Genomic DNA, 16,421 nt, shown 5'->3' on the forward strand with positions numbered 1-16,421 from the left:
AGCACTTTTTTCGATAAAAAGTGCTTTCGTGAAACTGTGACAGCCCGTTTCACTTTCGGTGAAAGTCTTTCGGTAGACTGTCCTAGACCCATATATATATATATATATATATATATATATATATATATATATATATATATACGTATGTGTGTGTGTGTGTGTGTGTGTATATAAATTATATATGTGTGTGTGTGTGTGTGTGTGTGTGTGTGTGTGTGTGTGTGTGTGTGCGCGTGTGTATATAGATCTAAAACAGTATGTCAACACTTGCAAAGTACATGTATTTGGTATTATGGTCTGCTAATTCATTTCACTCTGTGTTTGTTTTTACAGTTGGTATAGCTTTATTCTCTTTTTTGGAAGCTACTGGTTTAAAATACTGTAAAGTGCTGCATGGTAGAGAACATTGCAGTGGTTCTCTCGGGCTGCATTCATTCTGTTTGTACAAGTTAACTGTTCCATTTTACAAACAGTACTGGTAAACTTAACAAGGATTAAATGTGACATTGACTTTTATTTTTCTGCGTAGTTATCGGAAAAGGTCCATATAAATTGGTTGGTAACATCTTTGACGAAAGAATTTTGGCAGCCAGTCTGTTTGGAGGTGTTATCTTTCTAGTAAAGGAAAATGGCAGCTTTCCAGGGATTTTACATCAGTTTATGCTGACACCAGGTCAATACAAGTCCAAAGCACATGGTAAGTTCATGGGCATATCAAGATATATTCAGAGTAAGACTGATAAAAATGGGTCTAATTCAGTATGTCAGCAGTTGCAAAGTATGTGTACTTGGTGTTATGGTCTGCTAATTAATTTCAGTGCATTCATATATGTTTTTTTGGAGTTGACTTAGGTTTATTTTCTGTCTTGAAAGCAACTGCTTTACAATAATGTAAAACACTGTAGGGTAGAGAGCAATTAAAAAAGGACAGCTTTGCAGATATGCTTTGTGTAATGCTTCTGAATGAGTCATTTGTTTCTGGTGTGACCTCATAAGATTACAATTCTGTAAACTCTTTTTCTGCATTTACCTGATATAAGTAGCAAATGTCATATGCTGTGAATAGTCCCAGGATTCAAAAATATTATCATTGCCAGTGCTAATCATTAATACGAGACGGTCAGTTAGTATGATGGGGATAATCTAAGATAGTGAGACATGGTAAAGTCTCATTAGCAGCTAATTTCCATGTCTCTGAATCAAACACTGTGCTGTTAAACTAGATCATGCTAGTGCTGTCCCTATCATTCCTTGCACTGGGGTTGGCCAGACATCTCCAAACATTGGTCTACTCCTAAATTTTGAAGTTTCAAAACTTTGACTTTCTTATGGTTGAGACCATAAGATTGAAGTTTTCAAACTTGGAACCATTTATATGAAGATCGCCGTACAGCGTGGAATGGTATATTTACCATTTTCCTTGATGCTGTGCCATCTCAAAGTTGGTATATTTAATTATCAGGGGGTGTAGGAAGTCCAGGGGGAGCTTGTCCCCCCTGCAAAAACATAAAAAAAAATTTCTTTGTTTTTATTTATTTTTTTATTTACATTTCAAAGTTTCAAAACTTCGATCTTATGGTCTTGACCATAAGAAATTCGAAGTTTTAAAACTTGTAATTTAGAAGTAGAGCCTCAAACACGTATGTGCATGCACACAAATGCATTTCTGGGTGCACACACACACACACACACACACACACACACACACACACACACATGGGAAGACAGCTTTATAGTTCATAACCGCAGACATGCTTCAAGGTTCAGTCTATATACACACTGAGAATGGGTGTACATCATCCTTCAGACCAAAAACAGAGTGCTATTCTGGCACAGACTATTCCTGGGGAAGAACACATTGCTAATTAGCATATGCTTTAGCCGTGGCCCTGAACTACTGTATCTGCATGTGGCTTTACACCATCCAAACTATGACTTGTGCTTGTATACCACTGTAACAGGAGTGTGGTCTCTGAATCATTGGCTTTTATCACATTATGACCATCTTCTGAGTAGTGTGGTAAGTCTTTCTGAATCCCAGGAAGTGTCTTGCTGTCATTCAGTCTTGCTATTTTTGCTTTCTATTGCATAGAAATTGTCTACTTCACTGTGTTCTGCAGTAGATTCTGCTGATACATTCACAAATGTTATACTATATATGTATAGTCACATATTATCTGATGATCCTTCCTTGCCTTTGCATGTTTATGTGCAGTATTTTATAGATTCCCTGGATTTGCATAGCATATTCATCTTTTTTTGTTTTGCTCTTTGCAGGACCTTGCCCATTGCCTCTTTTACTTACATCCAGTTGACCCATTTGATTGTTCCATTAGTCTATCCAGGTAAACAAATAAATAAATAAACAGGAGGTGGATATTCTAGGACTAGTTGAGAGCCTTGTGGCCCATTCTTTCCTACTCAGGAATCTCAAATAGCCCTCCTTTCCCTGGTAAATGTCAGAGGGTTAGGCACTGGCCAGTTTGATAGCCCTACCTTTTTCTTGTGGAAGCAACAACCCTTAGTGGTATTCTGAGTCCGCAGTTGGTATTTTCTTATTAGAAGCAAACCTGTGCATGCTACTTTCTGATTGTCTTCTTAGTGCATATGCACTAATGGCAGTAAAAGTTTGGCCATCTTTTAACTGCATTGGGTGAACACCTAACGCTTCCACTAGTGGTCACCCTTGTGGTGAGGCACAGCTGATTTCCACCTCTGGGATGGGCAAGCAATCAGCAGATTCTCACTTCCTCCCATCCTGGCCAGTTCTCCTGGACAGTTCCTACAAGCACCTCAGCTGCTAGTTAGACTCAGGCCACCTGTACTTTAGTCTAAGCTTTATCCCTCTGTGCCACAGAACAGGATCAGGCCTGTACTACTGATATTGTGCATTATATTAAAAGTATCAAACAGGAAAATCCAGTGCTGTATAACAGACAGAACATGCCAGAAATGCAGCAACCATTTGATACCTTTAGGTCGACTAGCATGTTTTATTACATGGTGACTCAAAGTTTTAGATTAATAGGAAACCTCTGTTATCAAGATTTCAGGACATGGTGATGCACGTGTTCAAACTGGGTATCACAAAACTGTAGTCTGTTCAAACTAAGGCAGTGTGACTCTGTATTCTGTGTCATCGCTGTAAAACTGTGCTGTGGGGTCCTTGAACAGCAACTGTAGTTCTTTCCTGGAGCCTAAGAGATGTCCTTCGTTATGGTCTTTTCAGACTGGGCCACCCCAAAGATTGTCCTGCTTACATTATGGAAGAACACAGTCAAGAGGAAGTTGATGATAGATGCAGTCTCTTTCTTGGGAGGCAGGAAAAAGTCCTTTGTGTCTTTTTCCCAGGCGTAGGAAAAAAACAAGTGTAGCACTCTCCAAACCCAATCCAACAATTTATTCTTTATTTAGTCAGTTTAAAAAAACATATACTAGTTTCGTCAACAGCCTTCCTCAGTATGGTAATAATATTCAAATGTTCAGCAGTTACTTATCACTTCCTTGAAAATGACATCACAGTTCCTTGGACTCACATTTAAAGATTTATACTCCTGACATCTAATGTCACTAAGATGTGCAAATATGCATGTTTTAAAAAATCAGGAAGTCTTTCCAACATAGAAAGCAGAAGAACATGTAACTAAGTATATAAGCCATTGTGAATTACAAGTAATAACAGTTTTAATTTAATAAACTCTAGGAGTGTTCGCTAATGTAGATTCCTTCCTTTGGAAAATAACAGCACACACTGTACATGCACCACAAGGTAAATACTCCTTTAAAACATTGCCATCCAAAGTAGTTTGCACTTCACGTATTACATTAGACCCTATTTTGCAATGATTAAAATAATTTCCTACAGTATTACCACGTCTGAAAGAAAAAGAACACTTGTCAGCGAGAATTTCCAACAAATCTTTGAACAGCAGTAAAATAAACCAATGAGTGTGAACAATCTGGTGAAAAGAACTAATATTGCTCCCAAAGGTGGTAACCAACCTTAGTTTTCTCCCACCATAAACTCAATCATTTTTATCTTGATATTTTAATAATTCATCCCTTGATTTATTATTAGTATTATCCAAAGCCTGTTGTAATATTTTAGGATCATAATGTCTATTAATAAATCTAGACAATTAAATCTTGACTAACATTACCAAATTCTTCCACTTCAGAACAACTTTTTTTCATCCTATCATATTGTAAAAAAAGGAATGTTATTAATTATATGTCTAGGAGGACAACTAGATGCCTGTAGTAAGGAATTTTTATAGAATTCCTTCCTGTATAAGGAAGTTTTAATAGTTCCATCCAACTTTTTCTCATCCAATAAATCCAAAAAATGAAATTTTGTAAGTATCACAATTTAAAATAAAACAAAGACCTGACTTATTATCAATGAGATATTGAACAAATTGCAACAAAAAATCCAAATCAGATGTCCAAACAAACTAACAGTCATCCAAATAGCAATTTCACATATCTATAAAGTTGATATAAATGTTATGCTTGACATCATACATCAAAACTTGCTCAATATATCCCGTAAACAAATCAGCATATATATATATATATATATATATATATATATATATATATATATATATGTGTGTGTGTGTGTGTGTGTATATATATATATATATATATATATATATATATATATATATATATATATATGGGTCTACTTCTAATGACCGAAACGCCGATTCGCCGACAGTGAAATCACCGACACGAAACGACCGACAACGCAGTTGACCGACACGCTCGAATCCCGACAGACGGAAGACCGACAAGGGGAATGTGTAAGCGCGACCTGGTAAGTATGCGATAGTGAGGGATTTAGGAGTAGGGAGCGGACAGGTACGCTCGAATCCCGACAGACGGAAGACCGACAAGGGGAATGTGTAAGCGCGACCTGGTAAGTATGCGATAGTGAGGGATTTAGGAGTAGGGAGCGGACAGGTAAGTGTGCAATACTCAGGGATGTAGGGTTAGGGTGTGTGATAGGTGAGTGTGCGGTAGTGTCGGAGCTTGGGGTTCGGGGTGTGTAAGTGAGTTAGGGTTAGGGTGCAGGTAGGGAGAGTGTGCGGTAGTGTCGGAGCTTGGGGTTCGGGGTGTGTAAGTGAGTTAGGGTTAGGGTGCAGGTAGGGAGAGTGTGCGGTAGTGTCGGACCTTAGGGTTAGGGTTTGGGTTAGGGCTAGTGGATATGTGTTGTAGTGTACTGTGTTGTTTACGTGTAGTGTGTTGGTGTTATGGTGTTCGGTGTTTCGCGTTGTCGGGTTTGTGTGTTGTCGGTTTTCTGGCGCCGGTGATTTCACTGTCGGCGAATCGGCGTTTCGGTCATTAGAAGTAGACCCATATATATATATATATATATATATATATATATATATATATATATATGTGTGTGTGTATATATATATATATATATATATATATATATATATATATATATATATGTGTGTGTGTGTATATATATATATATATATATATATATAGAGAGAGAGAGAGAGAGGAACAAAAGGGGCTCCCATAGCAGTACCCTGTAACTGCAAATAACACTCCTGCCTAAAAATAAGACACAAAAGAAAGGCATTGAAACCTGGGCTATATAAATCAACATTATTTAACCAATATTCCAGATCTTACAAATCACGCCCCACAATGAGAAATATTAGTGTATAAGGATTTTACGTCCAAGGGACACGTATACCATCCCATTTCCATTTGTGCATTTTTTAATATATTTAAAAATTCTACCATATCATGAATCCTAGATTGAATAAGAGGCAATAAAGGTTTTTAAGTAATGTGTTAGAAAAGCTTTTTCTGTCTTGGGTAGCAAGAAAAAATCATGTGTGTCTTTCTCCCAGTTCCCACAACCTAAGGCCGGGGCTTATCACTGCCCTGATTTAATGGCTGAGAAGGATGTGGTTTCCAGTTCTCAAACTCCTTGTGATAATGGCAGCTGTTATGAAAAGAATCATTGAAGTCCAAGTAGTTTTGGTGACAATCATTCCTCATTTAATTTCCAAGAATGTGCCTCAAAAATGTCAGAATATAATAGAAATTCTCCCATTAATCATGTTTATTCCACTATGTGGAGTAAGTTTTCCCTGTGAGTGGAGGTTTGCATTCAGATTTATTTATTTAACATTTGTTGACCAGGAAACTCTGACTAGGACAGACCCTATTTTCAGCAGAGGCCCGTGGAGAAATGCTCCAGATGTATGTCTTTGAAATTTGGGAGAAAACCGGAGTACTCGGTGGAAATGCACGCGAATGCAGGAAGGACATGAAGACTCCACACAGAAGGCACCCTAACTGAGAATTGAACATGGAGAGCTTCTTGCTGTGGGGGTGACAACATTAACCACTGCACCACTGCACCACCCATAAATTCAGATAAATTGTATTTATCCCAATCTCTTGCCTGACTAAGGAGTTACTTGTTCAGTCAAAATAGTGAGTCTTGTTAGCATCTCTGCACATTATGGTTTTGTAAGTGGTAGAAGTGTTGCCCAGTACCAGATGATAAACATTTCCTTAAAGGTGTTTTATAACCTAGCTTTCTCTTTTCCTCACTGTGTCTTAAGCTTCCTAACTGAGATGTCTGCCTGTCTTCTTTCTGTATCTACTGGTTTAGCACCTCTGAAGTTAATCTCAGTTTATATACTTTCTTAGCGGTCATCTGTCCCACGTTGCTTAGTTATAAGCAGTCTCAAGATTCATAACATAGGAGATGGATATAAAGCACGTATAATATTCAAGTGTTGATTTATATATAGCTTATACAGATAACAAGGGCCTACTTCTTGTCTTTGAAAACACACTTTACCGAATAACAGCCAGCCAAATCCAGTTTAGCAAAAGTACACTTAAACAAAAATGCACTTTCGCGAAGAACACTTTAACGAAGAACGATCAGTGGTTCTGGGATCTTGTGGTAGTACAGGTGCATTCATTTGTAATTGTTGAGATTTTTAAGGGAAGGGGAGCCTATAATGTTGAGAGTACGTGTTGTTATAGATCGCGGTACAATAGGGATAAGGAAATATACCCTTTTCCCCGCTGTATTGAGATCTCTGAGTTAGTATATATAACTGGTGCGGGTGTGGGGAGCTTACCCCCTTGCAAAAATACGTTTGCAGTATTTTTTTTTTTGTGTTTCGATTAATTGTTCTTCACGAAAGTGCATTTTCTTTTAAGTGTACTTTCACTAAAGTTATTCTGTTATTCGATAAAGTGTGTTTTTGAAGAGAAGAAGTAGACCCAGTCTTACACATTCAGTAAAGTCAGTATAAAGGATCACTTTTTTCTGCAGCATGGGTTATTTCCTCTAAATCAGTAGATATAAATACAGTAATCTTAATGTGGTATCTGGAACACAAGTACTGCCAGATTTGAAATAATTTTGCAGAACTCTGAACCTGTTAATATTACAGCTAATGAAAGTCAGTTTAAATATGAAATGTGAAAATTTCAATCTCCGCAACATTTAGCTGCTAACAGTTTGAAAGTATAGTACTATCAGACTTAACATTACATCTCTGACATTTTAAAGGGCAAGTCATATAATCTTACATGTACACAGAAAATCAGGGACACTTTTCAACTAGGTATTAAGATTCTGGAACTTTAAAATCAGTTTAGCCTCCTTTTCCATTTATACATTCTCAGTTGTGTTTTTTTTTGTTGGTTGATTTTAATTTTTCAGAACAGGATGGGTTGAAAATATATTTAACTAAAATATCAGTAAGTAAGTTTATTATATATTCTCTTTGCTCTTAAAATTCAGCATAGGGTAGGGCAGCAATTGCAAATACAGACTGACAGTTGGTACCATACAAAAAATTAAGTACTAAATTAATAATTTTAGTAATGTTAAATTTATATATAAAGTGTATATATAATTATATAACACCAAAGTGATGGACTATCCAGTGTTTGAATCGAATAATATCACATGATTTTTAACCATTTATAAGTAATGGCAAATTGCTGTTTTTAATGTCACTGAGTATATTGCACATTCTAAAACTCCCACAAAATTATAAAAAAAAATTGAATATTTTAATAAAAAAATCCTCAATTAACAGCATGACAGCACCTGGTACTTCTTATAGACAGGGTAGGAATATAGGAGTCCTGGTAACGTATAGTTATTTTAAATAAATTGTACCTGAGCTTCCACAGGGAACATTTTCTAGGGGAAGTTATAATATATGTAGACTTGAGGTAAACAAAATTGTGTTGCATAGTTACTGATGGTCACTGCATTGACAGTCAAGCAACTTAATTGTGAGAATTTAACGTTGCTGTTAGTTTCATCCCCATGAATTGTATTGTGCAAAACAATGGGGCACTTTTCATGTTTTTTTCCCCTTTTTCTTATTATGGAGTGACAGAGGAGTTGGTCTAAATAATTTCAGGGGATGTGAGGTGGGCTTGCTGACCACATTAGGAGGAAAAATATTTTTTGTATGTTTTATTAGGTGTTTTCGCTCAGTTTTCTACATTTACTTTTCAACGAACATTGAGCTGAAAAAAAAAGATAGTCAACGGCACGGAGGTAAACCAAACTGAATAGATTTATGCATGGAGTTCACTTATAAAGAGCCCTTTACTTTTAGTTTACCTGCAAGCAGTCTGTATTACTTCTTGGCTGCGTGGGATGAAATAAATTAAGAAAGGTAAGAGAAAACAGAAGAATAGAATTCAGGAACATTGTTGATCCGAAACATATAAACACATGAAATGTGTAAAGTATGTGGAAAAACATGTTGATATTGCATAATGGCAATGTTAATGTTTTAAGAACTTTTTAAACTCCACAAATTAAATAATAGGGATGGTGGAACACTCAAGAATGTCTTAATGGGAAAAAATGGGGAAATTTCATTTTAGTCTAGTTTTAAATCCTAATGACAGCAAAGTATTAAAGTAGTGGTTATTAGTTGCTTTTTGTTACTGTCAATTGAGGCTGGGTCTAATACACATGCTTGAGACACATTTGCATGGCACACATGCTCATTGCTACTCATTCATTCCAGCAAGTGCTCCAATTCCCAGTTAATCATCTCTCTTAACTAAGCATCCCTCCCAAAGACAATCGTTTGTAGCTTTACAGGTAGCCTGATCGTAACCTTAAAAACTCCCACCCAGTCCCTAAACCTAAACTCAGATTGCACCCTAAATCTATAATCACCCTCCCCTCCCTAAACATAAACTCCTGATTTTGCCCTAAACCTAAAAATCCTAAAACCCCATCCCTAAACCAAAACTCCTGATCTCTCACTAAACCTAAAATTCCCTCCTTAAACCTAACTCTGGTATGTTCTATAAAACTAAAATCCCCCTTCCCTCCCTAAATCTAAAGTTCCCCTCCCAATTCCCTTCCTGACTTAGCTAGCCCATGAGCACTTCCTGACTCCTTTCCCTAGCATGGGAGCGATTGTGTTCAGCAGCTGCTTGGCTGAGCTCATTTTTGAGTTTGATTGGGAGCAGCTGCTTGTATAGGCTAACAGCTGCTCTAGTCCCTGGCTGTTCGGCAATAGAATTCAAGCAGCTGGGCCTCAAGCCGCTCTAGGACACCCATCGAGTCTACGTGATTCATTAAACTGCAGAGTGCTGTGTGTATTTTGAGACCTTGGAAGGTCTTACTGCTGAACTACTGAAGAGGGAGTAATAAACTTAGTGTTAAGACACTTTTGTGCTTTATTTAATACATTTGAGATGAATGACTAATGCAACTTTAGGAGTCATTTGAAGAATTCATATCTAAGGGACAGCATTCTTTTTCTTGTGATCATGGAAGACAATAAAATTGCAAATCTTGCAGAAGAAATAATGACATTAAGCATCAGCATGAGTAAAAGAAGAATACTTGCTGCAAATATTACTAAACTTTTTGTTCTGCTTGCATTATTATATCTGTTTTTTAACCTCATAGGTTCTTATCATTTTCAAATTGTTTTGTAGATCCTGTCCTTGTATCTTTGGAAGCAGCAGAGAGACCTAATTTCTTTGTTCAAGCTGGATTAAATGAATCAGTGGTTCTTGCAAAATGGGAAGATAATGATGATTTTCAAATCAAATCAACATTTGTTCATCACAAAGACACATGGATAACAGGATATCATTCGTTTGAGTCTCTTTTCAAACCTGGATTCTTTCTGCATCACACCGCCTCTTCAGTTCACCTTAAAAAGTATAGTCACACAAATGAATTTAGAATGTCAACCCTCTTCAGACTAGTAGGTAAGAAATATAACCTGCACAATTTTCTTTGAGTCATACTGTGTGATCCTCCTGTTCCTGAGATAAAAAACATACATTTCAAGCAAGCCAAAATTTTATTTTCCTATTTCTCTTTCAGCTACTTAGCAGATACATTCAGTATAATTATAATTGTATATATGAATTGAAAGAGTAAAAGTGCAAGATTAACTGGCGTCGTATTATATTAGAATAAGATGCAAACTACAAAATCCATGCCTTCACTTCCTACTAACTCATTACAGTATCCTATTTTCTCATAGATTATTTTTATTATTGTGGCAAAATACAGATCATATTATCATCAGGGAATCTAAAAGATAAATGATGGCGATTGTTGGAATATCATTTTGATGAACTTTACTTTATCAATTTCCAATGTCATGTGACTTTGGAGTTAGTCGATGGAGGTTTTACCCCACAAGACAGTGCAGCAGAGCTTGTGCCCTGCAAAAAATGCTTCCTTTTTGGTTTAATGCAATTATTCTTTAACAGGATTGTTTTGGTGTGTTGGGATTCATTGTCACCACAGTCGGTGAGACACCATCTATCCATATCATCTGTACAATTAATTCAGAATTGTTTACAAGCGATGGAAATGGGTTTGCACATTTTTAGAGACCTTGTAATTTATTTAATTTCATTTTTGGTCTAATTTACTTGATGAATCAAATATCAGCTTTGAAAACAGGTTACTGCTTTACTGAGATTCAACATGAAAAGACACCAGAGTACAGAATATTTAATTTAGGTAACTGTTTTATGTATTTTAATGCTTTAACAACATGCCAGAAGTTAATGTTGCACATAAATAAACAGCTGGATTAAAACAGTAATGAAAAAGAATATGATAAATGAGAAACTAATCAGAGAAGTGGTATGATGGTATACCTTTCTGTTCAGACTTAAGGGAGTTAAGTGTAATTAGGAAGAAATAATTAAGCCAAGTTAAAATTATGTAGATTGCTTTAATAAGCTACCATTAAGAAGAGCAGATAATTGGTCTATTGTGAATTTAGGTATAAAAAATACTGACATTAAATAAATAATAGCAACTGTTATACTGTATCATTTGTACAACATCCATTTAGAACCTTAAATTAAAAATCATGATTTTATTCCTTTTAAGTTGTTAGCACAGTTCACATGCAAATTCATTCTAACCTTGCATTTATTTTATTTCATAACAATAATGTAGTCCACAACCTACATATACAGAATTCAGTTTATCAAAAGAGTGACAAAAAGAAGATTATTTGATCAGAACTGGGAGAATGAATAGACGTTTCATAAGCTATGTTTTTGAGTGAAGTACTCTACAACCATCATGGAGACTGAGAGAGAGAAAGAGAGGAACTCTTGCACCCTGACTTTATTATAATCAACCCTAAGGTCACCATACTTCAATATAACTTATACAATGCAGTTTTTAAAACTGCAGTTCTGTTTTTTAGTCTTGATTAAATGGTCTTAGTTATATCTCTCAACAGATACCACTGCTTGCTCCAGATGATTTGAGTATTAATATTAAATGCTGACTTTCTGAATGCTTCTATCATGCCATCAGTCACTCCCTATAACTTCTACATGTTAAAATATAATGCAATATGGTATGACCTGTGCTGCATAGTAGTACAGGGGTTATTACTGCTGCCTCGTCGCACTTCATTTCTTGGCTGTTTTGTTATTTGTGTCAAGTCTACACATCCTTCCTGTGTCTGGAAGGAATTTTGTAAGGTGATCCAGTTTTTTCATATTTCTGAAAGGTGTGCAATAGGTAAAATGGGGATCATCTTCACTGCATGTAGATGTTTATGCATCACAGAAGGCTAGTTGTCCCATCTTGGATTTGTTTGCTTGCCTTACCTCCATTGCATGCTGTCATTAGAGGACATTGGAGAATGGATGAGTAGATGGATTTCTTCTATCAAGTGGGAAAGATCATGGGTTGCCCTATAGAAACAATGCCTTAACATCGTATTAAATCAGTTTACTGTATCTCATAAAAGAATGGACAAGACGATGAAATGGACATAGTGAATGCAGAATCAGTTTGAATTATGTTAAGCTAGAGTGATTTCTTTGCTCTGTTCATCATACACACATAAATATAAATATATAAAACATTTCTTACTTATTTTGAGTACATGAACTGTCATGCCCTTGTGTTTATATTTGAAATGTAGCTAGAACTTATCAAGCACTCTGAAACATAGAATTATATTACAATACTGAAAATGTGTACATACATAGAAAATAATACCTTGCTGGACACATAAGACATATGGGCACATCGATGGTGACCAGAATCCCAGTGAAGATGTCTACTAATGTGCTGGCCAAGTAGGCGAATTCTACGGGTAGAAATGTTAGGGGTCATACACAGAGTTGGAGTGATATCTGGCATCTATCTCCAAAGCAGACTATGAATTAAGAAAGAAGAAAAACAGTTTGAAGTATACTCACTGTAAAGCACAATGCAGAGAAAATACTTTAAACTTTAGGAATTATCTTGTATATATTTTTGACTAAGTAAGTCCACATATCAGAAAAATTCATTACATTTTACATCCTTCATGTAATTTTACCATTTGTTATACTTAATTTATTTATTTATTTACATTTGTTGACCGTGCATTAAATCCATTTAACTAGACTTAATAGTGCTTGAGCGCACACATAGCACATGAAGGTTTAACATTACTTAAAGCAAACTCAGATTACATGAAATAACTCTTATACTGACTGGGACAGCATCTGGCATCTTAACCAGTATGTTTTGGGTATCCAGTGTGTGAGTCCCTGCTTACTTTCTGTTGTGAGCTCAGAGACAACAAGGCAGAATAAGAGAAAATGAGCTGTTTCAGCAGGTGAATACAGCACTTAACAGCTTAAAAAAGTAGAATAATGGTGAAAAAAAATGATAAATGGACTTTCAAGTTAAATAATCTATTGATACAGCAAATCATCCACATGCATAACAGATGTATAAATGTTTTTATGTCCATCATGCCTCAGATAAAAATGACACAGCCAACATTCTTATCTAGTTTGCTAGTGAAAGATTGCATATAAGGCTTTGAATTTTTCTCCATGTAACATAGCAGTGAAATTATACCCCAGACTGTTGGTCTTCCATTGTGGACAGCTAGATGCTACTGGACTCTGTGTTAGCAGTAAAAGTTGGATATGACAGCAGTGCATTATATAAGCTGTTTATTTCTCACACACACACACACACACACACACACACACACACACACACACACACACACACACACACACACACACACACACACACACACACACACACACAAGAGAACTCACAGTTAAATCCCTGTTATGTGTTCCTTTAATTCATTTTAGTTCTAATCAAATGGAAGGCTAGTTGCAGTGTTATTCATATAAAATCACATTTTCAGGACGTATCGCCACTGTTATTTACTGGTTCTGTAAAAATGTGGTTGTTAAGAAGCTACTTCATGCAGTACAGGGTTTGATTCCCTCAGCCTTGATTTATCTACAGTGTCACTTAACAAGACAGTGCTTTTGGGCCACTGGGAAAATGGGCTGGGCTTATTAATGGTCTCCAGGACCACATGGTTAGTAGCAACCTCTGAACATATCAAGATATGAATATATCATGACAGTATTTCCATCATCAAGACTCAGATGAAGAAGTTTACACAGTTTCTGCAATGAGTGCAATGTTTCCCCTTCATTTTTGATAAATTTTACATTAGAGGAATATTTTTAGTATTATTATAGAAATGCATAATAACCAATTCAAGGAATGAAACAGTCTAACTCATTTAGGTTCATAGATTAGTACTAGGCTAACTGCCCTTGCGAGCCATTTTAAGCCTAGCCAATTATCCCTTGTGAGACTCAAACCCTGTACCTTGTGTTTGTAAGGCAAACACCTTAACCATTAGGCCACCCTCCCAACCCTATTTTTCCTGCATAAGTAAGGTCTGTGTCCAAATTTTCATAGTAGGACTGGTATTTGTTTATTTATGCATGCATGCATGTATTTTTGTATGTATCTTTTCATTTATATTTGTTTGTATACCAGGGTAGTGCATTAATCTTAACCGACCAGTTACAGTCATGACCTAGATGAATGCAATCACAGTGGTAACAAAGAGATGCAATCAGATAGTGGTACATACATAATACAAATAGCATTCATTAAAAGGTATAGACATAATATAAACAGATGAAGTGTTAATCCACAAGTATACATAACAGTCACCTTCTAAAAAGGCAAAATTATTGGGGTTCATATTAGAATGACGAAAACGCATTTTGACGAATGCGTTTTTGTCGACACGTGTAGGGCGAATAGGCAAAACAGCGAAGCGGATGTTCAGCAAATTCTTTCCCTGGGAAAGAAGTCACTTGACTGCTTCATTGCTTTGCTTGTTCTGGAGTGTAGTGTAGTCCCTTGTCCGGTATAGCTCCCAAGCGTGATTGTGCAACAGTTACTGACCTTAGGGTTAGGGTGCGTGTTAAGGTAAGTGCATATATATGAAAGTGTTTACTGTTTTTTTATTTTGCGTTAGATGTATGGTTGTGTTACATGTGTGTGTGTTTTTAGCTGTTTACTTTTGTTTTGGGGGGGGGTAGCATTAGGGTTAAGGTAAGTGTATTGGTGTTTGGAACTGTTTATGTAAATGTGCGAGAGTTACTGACCTTAGGGTTAGGGTGCGGGTTAAGGTAAGTGCATATGATTTAAAATGTTTACTATTTTTTTTGTTAGATGTATGGTTGGGTTACGTGCATATGTGTATTTAGTTGTTTACTGTTTTTTTGGGGGGTATAATTAGGGTTAGGGTATGTGTGAATGTGTTTGGAAGTGTTTAATGTTTTTTTTTGGGGGGTTGGAACAGCGATTTCTTTCCATAGGAAATAAATTGCTGTTCTGTGGTTTTGACATTTTCAACGTTCGCTGAATATGTGTCGATGTAACACTGTTCACTGTTTTCAGCATTCGTGTTATAATATGAACCTAGTTATCTAATAGTATTTACATAAATGACTTGGATTTTAACCTAGTGAAGTGGAATTGGATGAATGTGAGGTATAAGATACTTATAGGCAGTAATGTAGTTTAGATAGTCGTCCTGTCTGAGGACACTTACAGTTAGCTTAATTTCTCAGGTGTTGCTTACGTTGAGGTCTAAAACTGGAATAAGAAGGGAGGTGCAATGTTGTCTGTGGCAGACTTTGTTTAGGGTTTGTAGGGCAAAGAACCAGGAGTGAACTAGGAAGAAGTCTACCCTTTGCATACCTCTCAACTGTGCACATGTTCAGAGAATGTTCTGATTTTTGCCTCATATTGGTCTTTTCCTCTTAACATCTGTGGTTTTCTATCAAACTACTGAGTATTGCAGTCAGTGAATAATTGCAACCATTTGACTTTCAGATGTTATATCTTTGTGAATAGGCATACTAATGAAACATGCCTTATTCTGACAGCTTGCTGAGTTTATAGAATGATATTTAAAATCAGTCCCTGATTTTGGCAGTCTGCCCCATTAGATTTGGCTTTGATCAGAATTCTTCAACAAAGAGTTTAGAGAGGTATGGCCCTCTGTTTGATTGAAAGTCATTTGACCTTTGCGATTGTCAAGTACTAGAGTTTTTTTAGAGGTGGAGCTTGTAATGAAACAGCACATGTTACTGGAGATACTTTGTAAAATGTCTGTGCTTTTGTTTGAGGTTGTGGCTATTATCAATAGGCCATACTCAAATTGTGCTAGCAGGAGCACCTTAGCTACATTTGCTCTTCCTGGGGTTGACAGATAAGAGAATATGTTTTTCCTGGCCCAGAATAGTAAATAATGTATTTAATTATTTTTTTTTCTATGTGGTAATAGAAATTAAAAGCTTGGACTTACCGAACTCCAAGAAGCAATTTATGTGTGGAGTTGTTTAAGTCTGTGGTATCTGGGGTTTGGCTAATATTTCATGTGTTCCAAAACATGTATTTAGTTTAAGAAGGATTACGTAATTTTTTTGTGTTAAAGAAGCCATTTTTTGATGAAGTACAGGTCATCTGAGAGCTGAGTTTAAAATTCTACGTGGTAGTGTCTGGATTTGAATATGGCCTTATCATCAGCAGATAGAATACTTGG

The 16,421-nt window shown here is 36.2% G+C and overlaps 1 protein-coding gene across 2 annotated transcripts in view; it reads left to right on the forward strand.

Moving 5' to 3' along the window:
* OTOG (otogelin) overlaps positions 1 to 16,421 on the forward strand; it is a 2,079,396-nt gene that overhangs the window by 1,361,271 nt on the left and 701,704 nt on the right. For both annotated transcript variants that reach the window (XM_044082876.1, XM_044082877.1), the window contains exons 32-33: positions 530 to 697; positions 9,985 to 10,263. In XM_044082876.1, the coding sequence (XP_043938811.1) occupies positions 530 to 697; positions 9,985 to 10,263 (447 nt within the window). The remainder of the gene's footprint in view (positions 1 to 529; positions 698 to 9,984; positions 10,264 to 16,421) is intronic.

Source organism: Protopterus annectens, chromosome 9.part0, assembly GCF_019279795.1.
Source record: "Protopterus annectens isolate FY-2018-M chromosome 9.part0, PAN1.0, whole genome shotgun sequence".
In the NCBI taxonomy this organism is placed as follows: domain Eukaryota; kingdom Metazoa; phylum Chordata; order Ceratodontiformes; family Protopteridae; genus Protopterus; species Protopterus annectens.